The sequence below is a fragment of the Colletotrichum jinshuiense genome, chromosome 9 (assembly GCF_051148585.1).
Source record: "Colletotrichum jinshuiense chromosome 9, complete sequence".
NCBI classification, from domain to species: domain Eukaryota; kingdom Fungi; phylum Ascomycota; class Sordariomycetes; order Glomerellales; family Glomerellaceae; genus Colletotrichum; species Colletotrichum jinshuiense.
Genome location: NC_139316.1, coordinates 2,177,211 through 2,201,191, shown reverse-complemented (window position 1 = coordinate 2,201,191; position 23,981 = coordinate 2,177,211). Strand labels below are relative to the sequence as shown.

The 23,981-nt window shown below is 52.9% G+C and overlaps 6 protein-coding genes across 6 annotated transcripts; 4 read left to right on the top strand and 2 right to left on the bottom strand.

The window, feature by feature from the left end:
* Positions 1 to 968: 968 nt before the first annotated feature.
* Positions 969 to 3,495, top strand: EsH8_IX_000605 (uncharacterized protein; the record flags this gene model as incomplete). Its single annotated transcript, XM_083266941.1, has 4 exons — positions 969 to 1,039; positions 1,095 to 1,200; positions 2,254 to 2,557; positions 2,894 to 3,495. 4 exons carry the CDS (start codon positions 969 to 971, stop codon positions 3,493 to 3,495), a joined length of 1,083 nt encoding a protein of 360 aa, XP_083130506.1.
* Positions 3,496 to 5,563: 2,068 nt separating this feature from the next.
* Positions 5,564 to 6,743, top strand: EsH8_IX_000604 (uncharacterized protein; the record flags this gene model as incomplete). Its single annotated transcript, XM_083266940.1, has 2 exons — positions 5,564 to 5,720; positions 5,800 to 6,743. 2 exons carry the CDS (start codon positions 5,564 to 5,566, stop codon positions 6,741 to 6,743), a joined length of 1,101 nt encoding a protein of 366 aa, XP_083130505.1.
* A 2,357-nt stretch (positions 6,744 to 9,100) lies between these two features.
* EsH8_IX_000603 (methylenetetrahydrofolate reductase (NAD(P)H) MET13) lies at positions 9,101 to 11,024 on the top strand (the record flags this gene model as incomplete). Its single annotated transcript, XM_083266939.1, has 2 exons — positions 9,101 to 10,799; positions 10,861 to 11,024. 2 exons carry the CDS (start codon positions 9,101 to 9,103, stop codon positions 11,022 to 11,024), a joined length of 1,863 nt encoding a protein of 620 aa, XP_083130504.1.
* Positions 11,025 to 12,068: 1,044 nt separating this feature from the next.
* EsH8_IX_000602 (uncharacterized protein) lies at positions 12,069 to 16,833 on the bottom strand (the record flags this gene model as incomplete). The annotated part of the gene is made up of 3 exons (XM_083266938.1): positions 12,069 to 13,661; positions 13,719 to 16,229; positions 16,285 to 16,833. 3 exons carry the CDS (start codon positions 16,831 to 16,833, stop codon positions 12,069 to 12,071), a joined length of 4,653 nt encoding a protein of 1,550 aa, XP_083130503.1.
* A 1,675-nt stretch (positions 16,834 to 18,508) lies between these two features.
* EsH8_IX_000601 (TAP42-like protein) lies at positions 18,509 to 19,609 on the top strand (the record flags this gene model as incomplete). The annotated part of the gene is made up of 1 exon (XM_083266937.1): positions 18,509 to 19,609. The coding sequence occupies one exon, from the start codon at positions 18,509 to 18,511 to the stop codon at positions 19,607 to 19,609; it is 1,101 nt and encodes a 366-aa protein (XP_083130502.1).
* A 425-nt stretch (positions 19,610 to 20,034) lies between these two features.
* EsH8_IX_000600 (uncharacterized protein) lies at positions 20,035 to 22,860 on the bottom strand (the record flags this gene model as incomplete). Its single annotated transcript, XM_083266936.1, has 2 exons — positions 20,035 to 21,681; positions 21,757 to 22,860. 2 exons carry the CDS (start codon positions 22,858 to 22,860, stop codon positions 20,035 to 20,037), a joined length of 2,751 nt encoding a protein of 916 aa, XP_083130501.1.
* Positions 22,861 to 23,981: the final 1,121 nt, after the last annotated feature.

Sequence of the window (23,981 nt, the reverse complement as noted above, 5' to 3'; positions counted from 1 at the left end):
ATTTACCATGCTCCTCTTCTTCCCACCTACATTGATGATCAACGTCTTTACCAAGAACCTCTTTTTCTCCCCATTCACTCCAAATTTTCCAACAATAAGAACATATACCTGACGCTTCGTTTACCGAAATATCACACTTCTATTTATTCTTTTATCAAGTTTGGCGAGTGTTAAATACTCATGCACCTGTCATCGTCTTTACCCCGACGTTGTCAGATTTTCCTCACGAATTTATTGCGTTTCTTGAGGTTCACCTTCTGAACAAGATACCCATCGCATTCTGCAATGTAATGTTGAAGAGTTTTGTTCTCCAAAAAGATTTGTAACGCGATACAGCAGTACACGCATCTTCTTCCAAGATGGAAAGCTAGTCAAACACTACGAAAGGCGGCCAGGGACAGCTGTGGACTGCATCAGAGAAAGATCTCTTGCGCTGATTGAAGCGTGATGGCTTCACTTTCAGGGCTATCACGAAACAGATACCTTAACGCAGTGAATCAACAGTCAGATACTATTAGAAAAAGAATCTGGCATCGCTCTCTCTGATGGTCAGCTCTCACCCCAACCCAATATTTCTGTGGCAGTCATTCCTCGCAAAGACACGGCGCAGGATCACACTCAGAACCAGCAGCAGCCGCAGGAGACTGAGGCCGGGGCTGGTTATAACACACGCGGCAATGAAATAGCGAGACTGCCTACGACAACAATGAAATCCAGGATGTAAGTTGAAGACGTTGAATGCAATTTTATAACACCTCTGACTTTATCTTTAGACTGCAGCCGAGCCTGACTTCGAAGGACAGTCAGCAAATCTTCCGGTTCTCATGAAAGCCAAAGGCAACACATCCACCTCGTCTCCCGTTTCACTGGAGTTCAGGTCCACTCCAAGGGATATCAACACCAACCGCATGGGGCTGTGTGACGACGAGAGTCTCATAATTATTATCTCGCCTCACACCCCATTTGGAATGTATGGGTACTTGCCCTTTTCCGTTTTTCAGCACAGTATTCGCCTGCCCGCTGGCGAGAATGTTCACTCGTACGTCGCCAAGATCATCCGTCGCGAGGGATACTTCCGCGCTATCCTTATCCAGAGTCGTGGGCACCTCGTCGCTGCCTGTCGCCAGAAGTGTGCCACCAATGCTCGTCACCGCTTTCGCCACTGCTACCGCCTTCCTTCCTACCAGGGAAGTGCTTGTGGTGAGTGCGTCTTCATGTCGCACGGCGCTCGCTGCATGTATCATGGCGTTGGTGGTCATGATAATGGTGGTGGTACCTCTCCTTCGGACGACTCTGACGATTCCGAAAGCGATGATTCCAACAGCGATGATCAGGGTCGTGCGCTTAGCTCTGCTGCTGCACCTCTTGTCATTGAGGGCTAGATGTGCTTTCGCTTCCTTCTCGACTTCAACTCTTCGTACGACGACAAAGAATTTCAACGCCAAGGGTCTTCATTCAGAAGCTGTTCTATTGACATCGATGCAACAGTTTCTTGGAAAAGAGCTTGGCCATCCAGTGGGCCTCGAATCAGTGCGGACATTATACAACAACCCTGAGGATCCTACCAATGAGAATACGGAACTGAGGATCAGGCACTTTGTTGAGGAGATAACTCATTCGGCGCCTGCATCAGGTGCAAGTGAACCTGGTGCCAATGGCCTCGATAAAAAGATTGTAACCGATATCGCGCCAGACTAAGAGGAACAACTTCAATGGTGGCAGGCAGTTCGGCACAAACTTACCACTCCCGGACTTGCGAAGAAGTACATTCTCTTTATGGTCACTATAAATCTCGATAGCTCACTACGATACGAAGGCGTACTTCTTCTTTGGTGATCCTGCTCAGCTGCCTCCGTTCGTTGCCCACAGCGTCAGGGATTCTCAAGGCCCGTCCATCAGCCAACTTTATGTCTCGCTCCGTGATCGAGCTTACCACTCAGGAGCGACCAAAGGTTACTTAAACCTGAATCATCGACAGCGCAGAATGCTGCCATCCATCTCTATCCTGCTATTCCATTCGGTTCGGATACAGCGATGGTCGACAGTGAAAGATGCCAAAGAATTGTCTGAGTATTACAAGATCGTGGATCAGATCATTGTTCGCAGAGACGACAATGTTAGAGACGCGTTCCACAACCGCATCGTCATTGGTTCTTGTGATGCCGAACCCAAAACTATCCGCAACTCATCATACAATGAAACGCATATCCCGTATGCATGCTTTTTGTTGAAGCAGATTCTGAAAAAAACCAGAACCTCCGCAGCGCTGGTAACGATGATGGCAAGCTTCCGAGCGTGCTTATTCTTCCTCTATACAATGGACAGGTCTTTCACTACCAGACTGCGTTGAAAGGCATGGTGGATTCGAAAGAGATCAGCGACTACGACTATCAGCGTGTCGAGATCCGTACACTGGACTCCTCGCAAGGTGTTGAACGTGACATCGTCTTCGTCGATTTTGTCCGGATAGACGCGAATGGTTTCTGCAGAGATCCTCGACGAATGAACTTGGCCTTAACCAGGAGCAAGCTGTTCGATGTGGTCTTCATGAACGAGGGTATGCAGCTTCGAGGTTGCAACAGGCAATGGATTGGCGCCTTCCTTGATGAAGCGCGTTCATTCAACTGTTAGATCAAAATGGACAGCTGCGCAAGGTGCGGCAGCATTAAGCATGATACCGGAGAATGCAGCGTGAGCGAAGCAAATCTACACGATGCCCATAATACAAAGAGACCGGTCATGTCCAGTCCCAGTACGACGATAATATGTGTTTCAACTGTCACGAACCTAGACATAGCGTTGGACGGTGCCCGAGGCTCATCGCACGTAAGGCTTGCAATGATGTCGGCCATACTAAGACACACTGTCCGCAGGTCATCAAGACATGTTCCAGGTGTCAACGTGAGGGTTATACGGAGCAACAGTGCACAAACGAGAAGGTTTGCGATATCTGCAAAAAAGAAGGCCACGCCAAGCGCTTCTGCCCTGACAGGCCCTGCAATGACTATGGCGTGGTGGGCCACACATACCTCAAATGCAAGAAGAAAGGCATCAACTGTTCCAATTTATATCAGATGGGTGTCAAAACAGGTCGTGTTGGCTGTCGAGGCAAGCATGGCTGCGCCTGTCGCCTCTGGCGCCAGCGCCAGCACCGCCGACAACACCGCCGATGAAGGTGCCGCCTCGCACGCCCCCGAGTCCTCCACCAGCTTCACTCGCGACACCCAATCTTTCGTCCTCGGCGCCTCTAATACGCAGCCGACCCGCGACAAGTACCTGCCTCCAATCAAGCGCAAGCACGACCAGTACGAGTTCTTTGGTCTCCCTGAATCCCAGTTCAAGCATTCCTCCGACTGGAACAAGGGCTCGAACGCCGGAAAGGGATCTCGGTACAACTTCAACTTCGTCGACATCCGCGACGACAAGCCGTGGATCCGCGACTGCCGCCCCCGCTGGCACAACGATGACTGGTCGGTCGCCTCGCACGAAGACTAGCCTGAGAAGACCAAGGTGCAGTACATGGCTGCGCTCAAGGTCGTCGAGGAGGCCAAGTACCCGGAGCAAGTGACAGTTGGCAAGGTCTAGAAGACCTCTTCCGCCGCCGACCTCCCTCAGCTTGCCTACTACTGCAAGTTCAGGCACATCTGGCAGCTTCTCACATACCTTGACACCTTTTGTGAGTTCTCCTCCCCGGGGAGGGCGGAGATCCCTCGTCGGTGAATCGCACCCTCGAGCTCGCTGAGATGCTGCTCTGAGACCGCGATAGTTCACTTCCGCATATTTTCAGTTACATTCGGTATGCTAGAAACTTCGCAAGGATTGGCTTACCCTTCAGATGCAACATTGGGGCTTGAACTGTTCTTTGGCGTCGTGGTGGTATCCGGCGCCAGAGCCTTACCGAGACTCGAGATGGAAGAGCCTTTTTGAAGGAGGTCTTGGGCAGGGGCACATCCGGTTCATTGTCCGCGCCCCGCCAATGAGGCAGCCTTCTTATCTTTTTGGTCACGCTCCTGAGGATGGACTTGCGCGGTGTCTCGATGCCGTGCTGGTGAACGTCGCCGCCCCGTTCCCCGCGTCAACAATACTTTGCTGTCGCCCCCCGGTGCTTCCTCGGTCGATTCTCATCCACATAGGCGCGAATAGTCCGAAATGCCTGTTGGGAGAGAAAAGGATCGCAAAAAAAGATATCTGTTCAAAAATCCACTCAAGCATGCGTTGCAATTGCAGAAGACCCAGGCGGATGCGGCTGCCGTTCAGGATGTGGATTGGAACGGAGCCAGTCGCGGCGGGGATGTGTCGGATAAGCCCGTGACAGATTTGCCTCTTCCCTCTCTTATTGGCAAATGACAGGGGGAAATATAAGATTCAATGATGTTCCACTCAGTTTGGCATAGGTTTGGTTACAGACAATGCCCATGTATCTTCACTGCCAATACCGTTCGCTCATGCCATAGGGCGAGCACACGTTCACCACGACGCAACATAACAGGTTTGGGTGCGCCTTTCTCTCCTTGGTTGGCATGTAGTGCCGGATTCTATCGGGTCAAACCCAAGAGTAGCATATGTCTAGGTCTAACTCCAAGTTCCGTTTGTGTCAGCGACTTAAAGAAACGCTATACGACACATGCTCGTACAACATACAATACTGGCATCACTAGAAACCACGCTCGAGGGCCTATCAGCTATTCCATCCAAGGGGAAGTAATTTGATGAAATGCTGTTCCCGTTCGCCAAATTCGTGACGGAGTAGGAATAAATAGCGTGCTTCATGAAGTCAAAGATTTCTGGAACATGGAAAGACACAGGCAGCCGAGACGAGAGGCAAACGACAATCTCTCCGCTGTTATCCTGCTTGACCACCTAAGCAGCGTGTGCTTCACGAGTTGCTCTCCTCGGGTTCCCCACAGGCCTTGAATGGCTTGTCAGCACACCTGAGGGCTTCACTTGCTGATACTTAGGAAATGTGTCGTAGTTGGAGTATACTTTGGTGCCTGCGCTGCTGTTTACATTGCTTATAAGGGACTGCACGGGCTGCGCTCTGCGTCTTGAACCCATTGCCCAGACTTGTACTATGACACGGTACGTCTTTCCAGCCGAAACAGTTTGCTGTAATGGAAACTCGTTGTAGGCTCATCAGTTGAGCTTCGGTTTGCCGACCAGGCAGCAGAATTAAGGGATGCGTCGCGACGCACGCATGTGGGCTCAGACTTATGGGTCGCAACTGTGTCTCTCAGTTTGCACTGTACGGTGCTCTCCTCAGCTCGGAAATTGTTAAGCACGAGGATATAACACCTGCGGCGGCTTATCCGTTATGGTGGAACAGTAAACATAACGCTTCGATAGACACTGTGTGATGCCCCCACCACCCGATCAACACGCTTATATGGCATGGCCGCAGCAGCTCTAGAGCCGAAGTGCCTTTTGTTCACACGTCCTAACAGATAACCATAACCATAACCAGTTTGAAGCACTGCCGTCGTCCCGATTTGGGTGCGATATCCTCAAAATTCAAACCGAAACAAGGGCCATACCTGGAAAGGGGGTACCAGCAATGCCGGACACGATGCCTGCAGGGCCGACGACCCACACCTCGACTTACAACCGGCCCAGAACGCGGCAGAGAGTCCGCCAGGAGCCTCAAATCCTGGAGCTGCCCAACATTGATGAGAACGCACCGGAGAGGAAGCGGGTGCTGAACGTTCTGGCTCAGCGCAGATACCGTAAGACTCACCGCCTCGTTACCCCATGTTGCGCCTCGTTGCGCCTCACAATGTCTCGACACAGGCTGACCTAGACCAGGGGAGCGCAAGAGGCAAAACCGCCTCGCCAGGGAGAAGGATGCCGGCAGCACAGAGCGACAGGTGTCTGAGACATTCGCTGGAAGCCCTGTTCCACCCGTACCTGATGCCGTCGACCCGATTGAGCAGCTTGCAGGCCACAGCTTGCCGTTGACCGGCGAGGAAGATGGCACTACTGCGGCCTTCGATATGGACGCATCTGCCACCTGGTCAACTGATCTGTCAGATGACAGTTCGATATCAGAGCTGTTGTACGGCACAGATCCATCAGTGTTTGGCCAGAGCCTAGATTGCGAGGCCATGATGGCAACAATGCCCAGCTCGCCTTCTACTGTCGACCCGGCATCCCTCATGAACTACTCATCACTATCATCGCCCGACTTCCCCGATAGTTACCTTCTTCCGATGAGCGACCTGAAAGTGCTCAAGGCGCTCCTTCGGGTAGCTACACGGCTGGGTTCCTACTCAATTATGTGGGACCCGGCGGCTAACTCGCCGTTCAACCTGGGCGCGGGGACGCCGGCCGAGCTGCTGCCGGAGTCGTGGAGACCAACGGCGGCTCAGGTGATGCTACCCCATCATCCGATCCTGGACTTCCTGCCGTGGCCGGGCGTGCGCGACCGGATCATCAATGTCTTTAGCCTTCCCGACGAGGCACGACCCCCAGCGGCACGGGGCCAGATTGGGCTTGTGAACTTTGCTTATGACTTGGAAGACTCGAGCGAAGGGGCGCGGATCTGGGGCGCGGATCCATATGAAGCGTCAAGCTGGGAGGTTGGCCAGGTTCTCTTTGAGAGGTGGTGGTTCGTGTTTGACAGGGCCGTGATTGAGCAGAGCAACAAGTGGCGACGACTAAGGGGTGCTGCGGCATTGCAGCTGCAGCATGGCAGTGTGGTTAACACATCAGAAGAGCGTCGATCATATTGCGGTCTGGAAGTTAATTAGGCCAACAGAGAGGCGAATAACTAAAGACCGGCGCCATCAACACAACTCGTCGAGGAGCGTTCTCAGAGGCAAGCTAGGCAATCCGGATCACGGGACGCTACTGCGTGCGGGATATATTGGGGCCAAACGGAGTTATTTCAACTCCGTGAGCTTGAACATGTGTGGTGGATACTCGCAAATGCTGAACCAAAACCGGGGCTTTTGTCAGACAAGACGTGTTCACGACGACGATCGGAGCATTCAAGACGAGTAGCCGTAGCTGGCGAGGTAGTAGAGAGGGAGCGACGTGCAGCACGCAGGCGGCCGGGCTAGTGCATGCAATCACGGGATGGGGGACGCTTGTCCGGAGCTCATTGGCCTCGTTCGGAAGCATATGCGGGAGTAAATAGTAAGGTTGGACGCAACTCGAAACTTGTGAAGCCGGGCGTGCCTCGGAGGAAACGAAACTTGCGAGTAGTAGGTTTTTAATTTTTTAATTTTAATTTTTCTTCTTGGAATTCTTCTTGGAAGCGTCGGGTACTGTGTGCGCTTCAGAGTATGAACCGTGATGGATGTCGGATTCGGAAGCTGCAGTTGCTCGGAGACTTTGGCTCGTCATGTACCATATTACATGTAATTATGTATCGACAGACACTGGAGATACGGCGAACGCGTCAAACCCCCTCCGGATGGCTCAACTCTATTTATTAGTCGGTGGCATGTCATGGAATGACGTCTTTGTTCGGGGCGGCGTCTTTGCCCGCTGGGCTCACTCGAGAGGCCGGGGACGTAATATGTCTTGCTCGATAACAGCCTTTACCATGTACAGGAACGTTTTACAGTTTGTGTTCGACAATACGTGTTTGGTGTCTGAACGTCCGTTTCCACTTCCCGTTTCCCGTTTCCCGGCACGTTGAAGGCGTTTGTCGGTCGACGGGTTGCACTGGTTTCCCACGACAAGTGCCGCCAATGAGAGGCGGCGCTGGCCCCATCTGTGTGTAATTCGCAGTAGAAACTAAAACAGAAGAAAAAAGGTGCGGTATCTGGAGAAATGGGGACCGTTGGAGGAGGCAGGGGCCTAGGGAATGGAGCATAGAGACTGGAAGTGGCCGACCGCCGACGACGGACCCAGCGACGGGAAGGGAAGTTCCTGGTTCGAATAAAGTTCCACGGTGCGAAAGCGGCCGGTATCATAGGTGGGTGTCTCGGGAGGACGGTACCTGACGTAGGCCCGGTCTGGCGGTGAGGGAAGGAATGAAGGAATGAAGGAAGGGTGAGAGGAGCGTTCTGTGTGCTTACCATCTATGCATGTCCGGTACCCAAGGTACATACACGTAGGTACTTACATACAGGTAATCTTTGGAGAAGCACTTCGGCGTCAGTCTGTTCCTGTGTCAAGTCAAGGAGGGCAATCGCTCGCCAAACCATCTAACTTTCTGTGCTCGTTTTCCTAAGGAATGGATTACGATGCTATACTATACTTTCCAGGCACACTGAACAATTGGGCAGGTGGTGAGCCGTCATTAATGAGTACGCCGACATGTGGTGCATGCGTGTACACTCTGTATGGTACGGATACATGCTCCGGAGCGCAGTGCACGTTTGCCAGTTTTTCTGCCGCACCCCGCACCAGCCCGGGGCAGGTGGCCGCCCACTCGCTCCAGGGTCATTGGAGGGTGTGTTTAATCGCCAAAGTGGGGGCAGCTGCCTCAACGCAATGGAGGGGCAGTCGCCAATCAGTGATGCTCCCTCCTTGTTCGGAGCTCGAGCCTGCAGGTGGGCTGGGCCGGTTCCTACCTATCTTGTGTACCACCCACGCCTCTCTTTCCCTCCCTCTCCCTCTCTCCGTCAGAGCCAGTTGGCCAAATTTTCCATACTTCCCATCTTCATACCTTTGCCTCCTGTTCATTGAGTGACTTTGGCACTTAGACTTACACACCGCAGATCCGGGGATTGGTGCTGGGAGTGAATCACTACGTTGAAGCCACAGAGATTGTATAGTGAGTTCCCCTTGCTTCAAAATGTCTTTTTTTCTTTCCTGCCGTTCCAAAATCACGCCTTTCTACCCCTCCACATTCCCTCTGAACTATCCACCATTCCACCCCGCTACTTTTAGCCCTCTCTCTCTCTCTCTCTCTCTGTCTCTCCCTAGTCGAAGGCACTTTCACGCCACCTCTAAATAGCCTCACTTTCCCATGCACCTCGTGGCATTACCTCCTCTAATTCTGTTCTTTTTTTCTCGTTGCTTTTCTTGTCCATTGAGTCTAACGAGCTTGGCCCCCAGCACCCGACGACTCTAGAGAGCCCTCCGGCGGCCATTGTCCACTTATTTCCCTTTCTGAACAGCTTCGAATTGTTCTCTCGCCGCAACCGCCAACATGCACATCAAGACTATGCTCGAGGACTCCCGGAGGACGGGCGAACCCTCCTTCTCCTTTGAATACTTCCCTCCCAAGACCGCCCAGGGTGTCCAGAACCTGTACGATCGTATGGAGCGCATGTACCACTTCGGCCCCAAGTTCATCGACATCACATGGGGTGCCGGCGGACGCATTGCCGAGCTCACCTGCGAGATGGTTCTCCAGGCACAGTCAATCTACGGTCTCGAGACTTGCATGCACCTTACCTGCACCGACATGGGCCTCGAGAAGGTCAACGACGCCCTGCGCAAGGCCTATAAGGCTGGCTGCACCAACATCCTGGCCCTGCGCGGCGACCCCCCGAGAGAGCAGGAGAAGTGGGAGGCTACCGAAGACGGCTTCCGGTACGCAAAGGATCTGGTCAAACACATTCGGGCCACCTACCACGACCACTTCGACATCGGTGTTGCTGGCTACCCCGAGGGCTGCGACGACAACAAGGATGAGGATCAATTGCTGGACCACTTGAAGGAGAAGGTCGACATGGGTGCTACCTTCATCGTCACCCAGATGTTCTACGACGGTGACAACTTCGTCCGCTGGGTCGGCAAGGTGCGCGAGCGCGGTATCACCGTCCCCATCATTCCCGGCATCATGCCCATCGCCACGTACGCTAGTTTCATCCGCCGCGCCAAGCACATGAACTGCAAGGTGCCCGATGAATGGATGGCTGCCCTCGAGCCTATCAAGAACGACGATGTTGCTGTAAGAGAGGTTGGAAAGGGCCTCGTTGCCGAGATGTGCCGCAAGATTGTTGCCGCCGGCATTCACCACTTGCACTTCTACACCATGAACCTGGCACAGGCCACAAGGATGGTCCTCGAGGAGCTGAAATGGATGCCGACGAGCGACCGTCCTGTGAAGCACGCCCTGCCCTGGAAGCAGTCTCTTGCCCACGGTCGCAGAGAGGAAGATGTGCGTCCCATTTTCTGGAAGGGTCGCAACAAGTCCTACGTGCTCCGCACCCAGGACTGGGACGAGTTCCCCAACGGTCGCTGGGGTGACTCTCGGTCGCCCGCCTTTGGCGAGTTGGATGCCTACGGAATCGGCCTGACGGGCACCAACGAGCAGAACCGCAAGAAGTGGGGCGAGCCCAAGTCCATCAAGGACATCGCAAACATCTTCGTCCGCTACCTTGAAACGGAGCTCGATTCGCTCCCATGGAGCGAGGCACCCCTGACCAGCGAAGCCGATCCCATCCGGGAGGAGCTCATTGGCTTGAACAAGCGTGGTATGCTCACCATCAACTCTCAGCCTGCCGTTGACGGCGTGAAGTCGTCCCACCCCGTGCACGGCTGGGGACCGCCAAACGGCTACGTTTACCAGAAGGCTTACCTCGAGCTTCTGGTTCACCCCGACGTATACAGTGAGATTATCGCCCGCGTTGAGAAGAACCCCGATATGACGTACTACGCCACCACTAAGAACGGCAACCTGAAGTTCAACGCATCCAACGACAGCCCCAACGCCGTCACTTGGGGTGTCTTCCCAGGCAAGGAGATTGTTCAGCCGACCATCGTCGAGGGTATCAGCTTCATGGCCTGGAAGGATGAGGCTTTCCGCCTCGGTATTGACTGGGCACACTGCTTCGAGGCCGGATCTCCCAGCAGAATCCTGGTTGACCGTATCATGAACGAGTGGTACTTGGTCAACATTGGTAAGAATGCCCCAATATATATGTCTTCACTAGGTACTTGACTGTGCTAACATTTTCCCAGTCAACAATGACTTCCACCAAAAGACCGCCCTCTTCGACCTGCTCGAAGGTCTCTCTGTGAAGGAATACACTGACATTCCTTCTGAGCCCGAGGTCAACGGCACGAGCAAGGAGCAGGCGAAAGAGGCGCCCAATGGCAGCTCTGCCCCAGTCCCAGCCATCTAAGGACGATTTTCTCACATGTGTTTAACACACCCCCTTTTACTATTTTCTAAGTATGCATCATGAGCGGCGTTTTCAACAGGGCAAAAGGATGGAAGGGGGGTCTACTCGTGTTTTTTCAACAAAAAGGCACTTTCACACACATATTCCTCCACGGCATTTAAGGCGGTAAATGCATATGGTGGTGGATCAATTTTTCAACGCACCCCCACAGTCACAAAATCAGGAGAGGAGAAAGGGAAGGAAGCAAGGAGCATGCATATATCTCAACGATACCCCCAAACGGACTATGAGTTTTTTTCCCCAACGAAAAAAGTCGAGGAGAGCCAAACAGAGAGCTAGGAGTTTCAACACGGGTCTGTTTTATAGATGATTTGTTTTTTTCTTTTCTCAAGTTCAGGATATTCTGCGTTTTGGTAGCAACATCTGTATGCTATGAGATGGGGAGATGACGACGAGACGCAGAATGGATGATCACGATAGGAGGAGGAGGACGAGAAGGAGAAGTTGGAGGATTTAGAGACGACGGAGAGGAGGAGAATGCTGGGGGAGGGGAACTGGTTTGACTAGAAACCAAACTTGGCAAGCTTTTGCCTTGGGTTCTTCTAGCCTTGCTCCAAAGCCGAATCAACTTGGGCTTGACTGTTCCCTATTACAATCAGTCTTGAAGTGGAAGACTTGCCCGTGTTTTGTCATGTCTATCATGTGATGTACGTTTCGTATACCAGCAGCTCCAGCGAGTAATTGTAGTAGTCGGCCACTAACAATGTACTGCGCCTCCGACTAGGGAGCAGTCGAAGCATTTACGTCCCACCATGGCAGAACTCGGCGGAGAGCCTCACTGGTTTTCAATTTCTCTCTAAATGTGCTCTACCTGCCGTCTCAAAACGGCAGCAACTCGCGATGGCCAGTCGGTTGGCTGGGACGCACCCGGCGCACCGCCCGTACGTACCACCGTCGAGCAAACGAAAGCAAAACAAAGATGCCAATTCCCGATTTCCCCTGAACACCGGCCCCTACTTCTCCCACCTGGATCCACGTCTGTGTTCAGATTGCGGTGCCGTGGTGGTCGACAACAGTACCATTCCCGGCCTCCTTTGCGTCGCAGTTGCAGTCGCAGTCGCATCCAAACTCCTTCCTGAATGCCTCAATTTCCATGCCTGAAAACCCGTTAATCGCCTTCTTCGCAGCCACAATCTTGGCGTAACGCCCGCTGGCCGAAGTGGCGTGAAAGTAGATGTTCCCGTGCAGCATCACGCCGCATACGACCCGCGACCCGGTGATGGCGCCGACGCCCTCTTCTTCGACAGAAGGAGCTACTTCGTTGGTCATTAACCTCCACCGCTGGCATCCAAACTCGTCTTGCAGGATGCGAGCGAGGTTCGTGACGGGGTGGCTGCTGGCAAACGAGTCGTAAAGTGTCATGTCGGTGAAGAATGGACGGATATGTGCGTCGAAGAAGGCGCGCACTTGGCCATAGTCGTAGCCCGAGTCGACGAAGACGGCGCCGATGTAGGCCTCGACAACGTCAGAGAGATATTTGGGAGAGTGCTTGACGCTGGTCCAGTAGTCTTGTGAGAATGTTCCGGCCGCCTCGGCGTCCTCCTTGGCGAACTCGAGGGAGGCAACGAACTCCTGGGTCTGACTCAGAAGAGCGGAGTTGGCAGCCAAGATGTGTTTGTGAAGGCCCAGCTTGACGCAGAGACTGGCCAAAAACTGGTTGCTGACCATGGCCATCTTGTGCTCTGTGAGCCATTGCGGGTCGGCGTTCGGGAACTTGTTGAACAGGAAGTCCACGCAGACCATGTCAAGGAGGGCATCGCCGAGGAACTCCAAACGCTGGTAGTTCGGCAGGCTCTCGTAGGCCCTTGGGTAAGACGGGTGCTTGAAAGCACTTCGGAGAAGCGAAGGGGACTTGAACTTGTATCCCAGTGCCTTTTCAATCATGCGTGCAACTTCTTGCTGCACTGCGCTTGGTTTTCCGAACTGCCACGCCGGAGGGTTGTAGGCGGCATAGTAGTCCCCCCACGATGTCATGAGGTGTCGCTTATCCTTGACCATGGCGGTCACCGCCCGAATCGCCATGTCAAAGTCGTTTGAATCGGCATAGGTCAAGTACGAAGCACCTATGAGAGCCTCACACACATCGGCAATGGATTTGTCTGCGAGAGAATGCTTGTAGTTGGAGCCGCCTTCCTTGCCTCGGACAAGGCGTAGCCCTGAAGGGTACCAGCTGCGGCGATTGAACGATTTTGACCGCACATATTCAGGGACTTTTCTGTCGGCTGCCTTGTTGAAAAGGTTCTGGTTGCATATCAGTAGCATGCGCTCGACGTGATACTCGAATTCGTTGCTGTCTGGCTTGCTTGTGAAGATGGCGATGGTCGTGGCCATCTTCAAAAAGCAATCGCCGAGGAACTCCAGCCGCTCGTAGTTCTTCCCCATACCACCCTGAAAGTTTATCTTCTCCTTGTCGTGCTCCTCGCTGTTATCTGAGTCTTTGGTAACAGCTTCGAGGGCCAGGTCGGGGCGGATATCCAGGTTAAAAAGGTCACACAACTCGAGAGCTACCATGGCTGAGTCGAGTCGATGGATGATGGCAGGGAAGGCGAAGGCCATGACGACTGTCTCAATTGGAAGCTGTACACATTCGTTAGCTGCGACTTGTTTTGATCTTTAGGTTTCATTCCGACTTACAGTCGAGACCCTAAGGGGCTCCAAGATGATGTAGCAGATTCTTGAATCTTCGGTGGCTTCTACAAAGTCATCGAGAAGATTCCGTCTCAAAGAGACCACTTCGGCCTCAACGACAGGCTGATCGTCTCGCCACTTTCGTTCCAGGCGACTTTTCATCCACAGGCTCACGCTGTACTCCTTGATATTCTTTTCCACTGCCGAGTCGCGCCATGGCCTGTGGCCAGGATCAGGAACACCCTCGGGCACTGGGTCCATGGGCTTCAAGTCCTTCCGAACCCCCCGCAGATAAAACTTCCGAGATCCTGCATAAGGATCGATGACGAGTTTGTCTCGGAAGAATTCATCTGTAGTATTCTCATCCCATCCCAGATACTCTTCATCCCGTGTGGATCGAAGATGGTCCCAGTCGATCAGGCTTGTTGTATTTGCTTCGTATATATTACTAGAGTGGCATTTTGTAGTCGGAGCCAGAAAATAAGGCACATCTGAAGTTATTGCCTCATACTCCTTGCTGAACATGTCTTTGAAAACCCGAAAGGTAAAAATCTTCAGGAGCTCTGAGTCGTCTTCCGATACCTGAATGGGCGTTGGCAGAGACACTGCCGAAGCCTCCGTCTGTTGCTCATTACCAAAGAACAAGGGAACAGATGGGAGGTCGGGTAGTCTATCCCTGGTGAGAATAAGTAATGGTTTTGATTCTCTGCCGATAACGCCGGGTGTTGCCAAGACCAAGGCAGTGACGAAGAGCTGATTGAAAGGACCGGTTCGAGACCAGAACTCTGGTTTACTGCGCATCTGGTACTCGGATTTCTTGTTCGAGCTGACGGCAAGTCGGGCGTTACGCATAGCGGGGAGCTTCTTTGTAAACACCGGATGTAGGTTGTGGTCGATGAACTTCTTCTTGATCAACTCCTTGCACATCTCGAATGCGGCGGAATATCTGGCTGCCTGCTTGTTCCTGTGGGGGAGACCGGCCATGCTGAGGATTGGGGACTTATGCGGTAGTTGAACCTCTGCAACGAAGTTCTGCCCTTTATTAATGACCACGTACTCAGGTACCAATATCTCGTCATTAAATTGGCGTAGGGACGAGGCGAAGGTGGCTAATACCTCCATGCTGGACATCCAGGTCAGTTTAGCACCAGTGGATGGGATGACGTATGACTGGTAGTGTAGCTCTCCCTGAAGAATGCTGTTTTTGGCATCTAGACCCAGGATTTTTCTGTCCTCGGGCAGGGCACTACAGAAGCGACGCAGGGTCGATTGGTCGCACATAACCTGTGCTACAGTCCTGCTGTGTCTCCCATTGCCGCCCTCAATAAAGGAGATATACTCAGAGTCTTGCCTTCGAGCGCGTCCTTTCGACTGGATGTACTGAATTACCGACTTATAAAGGTCAAACCGAATAACCACGTTGCAGTCAGGTATATCGATACCTTCCTCGGCAACCTGAGTTGCAAAGAGACAGTTCACATCCCCACGTCTGAACTTGGAGATGGTCAGAACTTGCTCCTTGAAAGACATGTTTGCAGCTCCCGCGTCGTTCTGGCTGCCAACCAGGACTGCTGGGTTGAGATACGGCAGCTTGGCGCCCTCCTGCTTGAAGAGGTCGGTTAGCAGTAGGGCTGTGAGTCTCATGTCCACAAAGACAATGCAACGGTGATCCGTAGGCTTCGAGAAGCGATCTTTGAGCTCTTCCCATAGTCTAAGTACTTTGATGGACAGATGATTGAGGGTCGGTACAACAGGTTCGAACTTATGGTTCTGGATGACGTCCTGAAGTTTCTGAACTGCTGTCGTTTCATTGCCGTTCCGGTCAAAACCTGAATAGCTCATATCCGTTCTGTGTTTCAGCCGCACAATTGTCTCGTCTGTTAGGAAGATTTGCCAGAAGCGGTCTGCTGGCCATGGACCTAAGAAAGACGTTGCTTCACGAGAGAACAACAATTCTTTGCGGAAGTGCTGGTTTTGACGTACAAGGGCTGAAATTTTCCTGTGTAGTTCTGTCTCGACAGGCATCGGAAGAGTGTCGTAATGAATCTCTTTCTCTATGATCTTCCGAATATTAGACCTCAGAGAGAGTGACTCCTCAGACACAGTTGCAATCTCGCTATGAAGAAGACCCTCGAGACGGGCAGCGGCCACCTTGACGTCCGTCTGAGCATCTACAGGAGACGCCGTCATGCCGAGGACTCTGGGTCTCTTGTCTTTGTTGGGCTCCTTGATATAGAAGTCCTTAATTATGCGAGCGTAAGGGTGGTTTTTCTTGGTGTGATGAGCCTCGTCAAAGACGAGGAGGTTGATCTGATCTATGCGAATGTAGGAGTGAGCTAGACATTTCTGCAAAATGGCTGCAGTGCAGACTATAACCATATTGTCCCGAAATTGTTGGTTCCAAAATTCGCTAGACCACATTTCATCAACCATTTCGCCGCAGAAACGGGCCACGGGGTGTTCAAGATTGCATTCCAGAACTGCGTGTTGTTGGAAAACGAGGGACACCTTGTCCACCTAGAATCAACCATGAGTGTTAGTTCCATCAAGACACAACTTAGGAATCACTTACCAAGAAGAAGGCGATGCGTTTTGGCTTTCCAACCGCGCGGTCTTCTATTTCCTTCTCGAGAGTGTACCGGAGCAACAGTGCGGCGATCAGCGTCTTGCCAGATCCGGTATCCAAGACTGCGATAATGTTCTTCCGCTTAGCTCTCTCGAAAAGCTCGATCTGATACTCGCGTGGAGTTTGAATAATCCTGCGGCTCTCGTGTTCCTTGACCAGGGACGCGGCAGATGCATATTTCGGCTCGTTGACCGACTTATCAGCTGCTTTCAACACCTCGGATTGATTCGACTTGATCCAAGACTGGAACTTTGCGTAATCTATGCGCTTTTTCTCTGATATCTTTCGTGGCTTCTCCGGATTTAGACTCCAGCGACGATACTCGTCCTCATCTTCCTCGCCGTTGTCGCCTTCACCTTCGTCTTGACCCTCATCTTTCTGATCGTTTGCGGTAGATGGTGGCACCTGAGTTTCCGAAACCACCTCGGAATCGTTGACGGGAAACTCTTGCGAATGGCCTAGGTCGGGGAAATCTTGAATGCGTAACGTCTCCATGTCTAGAACATGCCTCGGCGTTTTCGTCTTTTCTTGCAGAAAGTTGAGCGTCTAGTGGCAGCGGTTAGCTTAAAGAATCCCGAATTTTCATAACTGCGAAGAAAGAGGAGTGAGATAGGATCAGGATAAGGGGACAGATGAGACAAATCTTCGAGAAATAAGGCACAGAGAGACATGTGAGAAGGTAGGCTCACGCGGCTGACACGAGAATAATAAGTAAGAAATACCGGCAGCTCCCCCTCTGGGATCATGAAGTCAAGTAAACGAAAGGAATTGGTAGTCACTGAAAGATATACAGACCAAAATTTGGGAGTGGAAGAAAAGTACTTACTGAGGTGAAATGTGAGGTCTGCTAGTATTCTGCAGCAATCCCTTTATCGTGTGAATGTGGGCAAGGTAAGCACAAACCGGCGGAAGAGTTGGAATTGTGAAAGTGGTAGTAGATACACGGTTGAAGAAGGTGAAACAAAAGAGGAAAGAACTGGGAGGGAATACGGCCAGTAAGTGTGCCCTCTCGTTGAGATTTCGTCGGGAAGCAGCATAAGTACATGCAAACAGAGCAAGAGCAGACAGAGTAAAACGGTTCTCCAAATTTTATCAAACATCCTCTAGTAGACTGCTTATTCGCTTATAATATTTCGATTGACATTTCAACTGATAATACGAACCATGAATACTGTCATGGACTATATGCGGGGCTGTAGCTATCGCTCGAGGTCAATCGCCGGCAATATTCTGGAAATTCTTGGATATCGTACGGATACTACCGGTACATTGAAAACACAACAATTCAAATACATAATTAAAGATACAAAAGGAAAAAGAAAAGAAGAAGAAAACGATTGGCCGGCAATCCACACCCCATTATTAGGTGTGATACAAACAACGCCCCAACTGGTTGCCGTGAGTGCTCGGTAGGGAGTATCTGTTTGACGTTTTCACTAACTAATGTAAGCTACAAACACCGTTTTTATGGACGGATATCATTTAATACTTTTATGGATTCAGTACAATTGGGTAGGTTGTTGGGCGAGGCAGAAAGGTAACCATCAGGAGACACTGACTTGAAAGACATGTACGGGGCAAGTCATGTTCTTTGACTTGGAGAGTTTTGCTGAACAAATGTTTACTTTTCGAACCAATTCTGCTATCAGTATTTGTGGTACGTTTTCCCAACGAAATGCCGAGAATAAGCACAGAGTAATAACTCCTGTAGACTGTGTAAAACGGTGATAATGTTTGCTGGGAGGTCGTATTATCCCATCCCTTGCACTGGACGCTAGAGCTTTGCCGACCTTGACCCCTGTCGTTACCCCACCTCGCCTCACAGCTCCCCGCTTTGATTAGATAAGATAAGGACCCTGCGAGTGTGTAAATCGCCACGAGAAACGTCTAGCGCTTTTCTCGTGATGGTTCCTTCTAGCTCCAGAGAAGGAAAGCGTTTGTTAGCTACCCCAGCTTGACTCAGACCAACACGCGCCACCATCCAGATGCATTGATCGGCTTAACAAGCAGCTTGCACAATAACTTATCTTCGCATCGTCTCCTTTCTGCTGCATCTCCCTGTCAAACCTCTGTTCCGACTCGCTTAGGCATTGCTACCCCTCCACCTCTCGCAAACACCAACCTACTCAGCTCCCCTCTGACAACCTCAACGATCCCGCAAACCGCCAAAATGGCAGACGAAGAAAAACCCCAAACACTCAAAGCCGTCTTTGCCTCGGCCGAAAAGAAGCGCCTCACCCTTGAAAACTCCTACGAGGCCTCCTCCGAAACCTACCTCGATGACCTCCGCACCGCCATCGCCGAGTACGAACTCTGCCTCGACTTAATCTCACGCGCCGCCCTCTTCTCCCCCAACGAGTTCCTTGAAGACCTCCCTACCTCCTCGCTTCCTTACCTCGTCATCACCTCCCACCTCGCCGACCTCCAACAGAAGGCACCCTCCCGCCGTCCCATCGAGCGCCGCGTCGCCCTCGAGCGCGCCCGTGAGTCCTACGAGACTTTCCTCGGCCTCATCGACTCCTACGATCTATTCTCGGCGCAGAACAAGGCGATGTACTCGCGCTACACCGATGAGCCCCTCGCGTTTTCCACTCTCGGCACCGAAGACCCGGCTAAGCGCCGCGAGGCAAAGATCGCAAATTTCAAATCCGAGCGCGCACTCAAGCAACACCTCGAGACGTTGCGCCGCAACCCGCGCTACCAGAACGAGGACGGCGACGACGAGATCGTCAGGGACCTGCACCTTGCGCACATCGCATACGCTGTACACATGGCCTTCCAGGGCCTAGAAGGCATAAACCGGGAGCTGGAGGTACTGGCCCAGGCCACAGTCCCCCTGATGCCGTCCGGGACATCCGTCGAGGAGGACGAGCGCCGCCGCGCAGAGGATCGCGGGTCCGATGGCTACAGCGACCGTCTCGACGCGCCGCGCCGTCTGCGCAGCCTGTTTGGCCAACAGGGAGGCCCGATATTGTCCAAGGAGGGTAAGCCGCTCCAGCCCTTTACGCTCGTTGGCAACCGGCAAGAGATGACTGCGAATGTGTTCCGCTCGGGCCACAATTTGCCAACAATGAGCATTGACGAGTATCTCGACGAGGAGCGACGGCGCGGCGGTATCATCGAGGGAGGCGGTGATGCGAGCTGGCACCGGCCGGAGCCGGATGAAGATGACATGGAGAAGGCGGACGCGGACACGATGAAGGCGAGGGCATGGGACGAGTTCGTCGAGGCGAATCCCAAGGGTTCAGGAAACACGCTCAACAGGGGATGAGCGACGGGCGAGGGATTGGCGGGGCGAATGGAGTAATACTGGAAGGAGTTCGCGCATAGATCAAAAAAAGGAGAATACCAACGATTGAAACGACATGAGGAGGGGGGAAAAGATTTACAGCACTCTTGTATTCAATACAGCATGATGAACGTCTGTTCTCGCTGGACCGTCTGGCCTCGATCGTGCTAAATCTACGAGCCACTGCCATACCAAGGGCCGGCCTTTTTGTGTGTCCTTTGTTGTCGTCGTCGTTTAATCTTGTCGTTCCAAGTGTAATCTGCCCATCCAAGCACACAATCAGTGCAGCCTGCTAACCTCCCACCCAAACGCCGAAACAAAGACAAATTGATTTAAAAATAAAAAAAAGGGTTTTCGTATCATCATCATCTGGCCAATATGCGCTACATATTTCCCCATTCGATGACCTAGACCATAACTAGATCATCGTCGTCGTCAAGAAGGGATGAGGACGCGGCGCTCTTCGCGGAGGGGGCGGGAGCAGACTGCTTGCCCTCGTGCAGCGAAGGCTGCTTGTAAGCCCCGGAGCCCGCGACGACGTACTCAGGGGTCGCCTCCCGAGAAATGCTATCCTCGGGCCCCATCTCCGTCATAACCTCGTCCAAGTCATCGCCGTCCTCCAAGGTGGCACTGGTCCCGGCATCCGACCGATCCGGCGTCTCGTCGAGTACAACGGCGCCAACGGCGTCGGCAATGGACTGCCCGTCCGCAAGAACAGCAAACCTGGCGTTGCCGTAGTCCGATCCCCCGTCCGTAAACGACTCAGAGCGGATCGATATGTCATCGGCCACCACCTTGTTCGGGTTGAAGACGGTCGAGATCCCGTCCTGGACATCCACGCTGCCCGGACCGATGGTGCTTCCGCCTCCCAGGCGAAGATCCCTGAGCACACTGCTCACCGAGCCGGCCGTGCTGGAGGCGTCCGAGGGAATCGTAATTCCTGTGTGGTAGGCCGGTCCTGGCCCTGCCGGTCCATAGTCGGCGGGCGGTAGAGAAGGCTCAAAAACACCTCCCGTGCCATCGTCGTTGCCACCAGCCCAGAGGGGGAGGAACTTGAGCTCGTCTTGGTGAAGATTCAGCAGCAAGTGCGGCGTCATGTTCATCTGTATCTCCAACCCCAGCCGGGAGCACTCGTCGTAGAAGGGTCGGAGGAAGGGATGGAGGGTATCTTCGAAAACTCTAGGGTCAAAAGCATTATGTGATCCGCTGATCATATCCTCAAGTGTGAGACGCTCAACCCTATCGTTAGGGTCGTAGCATTGCAGATTCAGCACTTCTTGCCAGGCAGGGTCCCTCACGAACTCGTGATTGTCCATGAGTATCTTTTGCAGAATTTGCCACAAGTCACCGGCCATGCGGTAGAAATTGGGTTGCGTGGAGGATTGGGTGAAGCCGCATCCGATATAGTTCCACTTGCGTCCGACACACTCGTACATGAAGGGGCAGAGGGCTTTCTGGACGTTGTTGAACTGGTTATAGATGAACTCGAAGCGGTTGAAGTGCTGGATATCGACGTAAGTGGCTCGGTGGTCGTCAATTTTTGTCAGAACGTCAGCGTCGAGGGGCTTCTGAAGCAAGTTATGCACCACATGCTTCTTCCACAGCTTCTTTAACGCCCCGGCCAGGGAGACCGCAGAGATCTTGGCCCAGCGGGAATCAAGGTCGTCGGGACGGCTTTCGAGCATGCCGATGAGTTTTTGCAATCGCAGCCATTCAGGGACCATCAGATCATCGTAGATGGTGTCACTGACCAGTAGGTTCACGGGCCGCGATACACGCTCAACCATGGCTCGGGCTGCGTGCTGAATGAGATTGTACAGGTCGTCGCCAGGGTCGCGGCGCTTGCGTCCGAAGACGGTGTAGGCTGCAGCCTTGGGAGTATTGCTGGAGCCGGCGGCTTCCTCGAGGGCCAGTTCGTTGACGAGGATTCGAAAGGCCGAGCGGGTGATGTCGGTGAGCTTCAAGGTCACGCCAAGCTTGAGGCTCTCTTCGGGCAAAACCTCGATGAAGACGGTGTTGTTGGGACTCATGATCCACTGAAGAACCGAATCGCGCTGTAGGGCATGTTAGCAAGGACGTCCTTGACATGGGAACAACCCAGGCAGCGGGGGGGGGGGGGGGGGACTCACCACTACACTCGCACAATCCAGGATCTTGGCCACAGCCACCAGAGTCCACACTCGAGGCGCCGAATCGATCAGGACTCGCTTGTCCGCAATGATGCACATGAGGCGGAGAATGTTGACCCGGTGACGAACCGGGCAATAGTCAGGGATATTCCGGTAGTCGGGGACCGGCTCAGGCGCGGTTTCTCCCCTCGACTTCTTCTCCAGTAACTTGGCGGCCCATCCCTTCGCCGCTATGTATATCCGTTCATGGGCCTTGTTCACGGGTATGACATCTCTAAGGCTTTTCGCAATGGCCGTCTTAATGGCCTGGTTCATTTCGGGGTCTCTTTCCATACCCTCGTCTCGATTTACCTCGCTCTCGGAAATTCGCTGGAGAACAAGGTCGAAGTCGTCGGATTCGGCCGCCTTCTTATCCCTCCAGCAAGAGCAAACGTCGTCATGTCCGGAGACAACATAGTCGTCAATCGCGTGCTTGTCGTAAGAAGTCCACCAGCTGATCACGCCCGGGGTCAAAGAGGTCTCTGTTATCTGGAAAACGAGTTCATCACCCTCGGAGGGTGGAGTGAGGTCCAAGACGTACTTGACGCCCGGTGGAAGCTTGTTGACCACTTTCCGTCGACGCTGAATACGGTACTGATAAGTCGGATTGAGCATCTCGGCAAACCTTGTTGAACCGGTAGCGAGGAGTTTCTCCGAGGGCATGCGAAACTGCACCGAATTCCATGCACAGATGAAGCAATCGACATTGTTTGCAGGCTTTGAGGGAGTGGGAAAATCGACGAAGACCAAGGTGTCTCCCTCGCGGAGCTCATTCTGAATATCATGGAGAAGGAATTGAGAGTACCTTCGGTCCTCTACGTGAGTCATGTCGCTCTTGCCGATCTTCACTCGCGCGTTCAACCCTGAAGGTCTAGGGAGGTCAGTCACCTCTACTAGATCCATATTGTCAGAGTCGCCTTCGTTTGTCGGTACGGTATCGGCGCGGCCGCGAGTAGTATCCTCCTCCATGGGCTCCTCTGCGGGTTCTTCCATGAGCTCTTCCGTGAGTTCGTCCCACCATGCAAAAGGAGCAGGCTGGTGTACCGCCCTTTCCTGTGGGTTCATGATGGCAGAAATTACTGAGACGAGAGTAGATAAGGCCGGCCGCGAAGCGATGATCCGAGGAGCTCGGAAAGCCTTGTTCCCGGCAAGATGGAGGCTGTCACAGTGGTGGTCGTTTCTGCGATAAAGGTGCAAGCAAGCAACAGGCGAGCAACTGGATTTTTGGTGCTTGAGAAGTAGTTGGCGAAGAAAAGATAAATTGGAAGAATTGGGAACGACCTGGGGTATGGTCCCGTAGCAAATATGCTGGGTCGCGAGTTGGGCGTCCAAGTTGGAGGGGCACGCTTGCGTAGCCTTGTCCAGGCAGCAGGGCCTCGGAGAGTCAGATGGCAATTTGGATGGATGAGCCAAGATCGCACCACAAGTTGTGCCTTAGCCACACAAATCGATGTCAAAAAGAGGATCAAGAATCCCAGCACATTAGATATATGGTGGCGGGAAAGGTAAAGCGAGTCGCGAATTGCGCGGTTTCGCAGCCAAGCCTCGAATAACGCAAAAGCGATGGAAGCCGAAGTGTACGGAGACGCAATGGGGCGGATGCCAGGAAGAAAGGCATGAGGCTTAAATGGAGGGGTAGCTGGGCTGGCACGGGGGCCCGAGTAACTGAGAGGCGAAGGCAGCAGGTGTGGCTATCCAGGCGCAGGCGCACTGAGGAGGCAAATACCATGGTACATAGCAATAGAGGAAGACAATTGGAAGACGAGACACAAGGCAACCCGTGACCTGCAGCCAGGGGCTGGAAAGGTGCTCTGATCCACGGCTGCAGCAGCTTAGCCAAGCCAACAGGACGGCTTCGAAAGGCCGCCTGTACTCGTCAAATCTCACCTCATGCCTGGCTAGGTAATGTGTCTTGCAAGTAGCTTACAGGCGTTGGGGGAGGGGGGTGGTAGATTCTGCCATCCAATACAGTGAATGAGGAGAAAAACTATCAAGCTGACGTTTGTCTCATGTCGATACAAGCCTGCTAGGCGGAACCCAATACCTGTCGCGATGCAAAGGAGAACAGATAAGCAGTAAGTGAACTACTTGGAGGACGAGAGGATGGCAATCATGACACCGGATGTCGATCTTGCCTTGAATGGGGACGAATAACTGTTCGTTCAGCCCTGGATGGAGAAGCATTG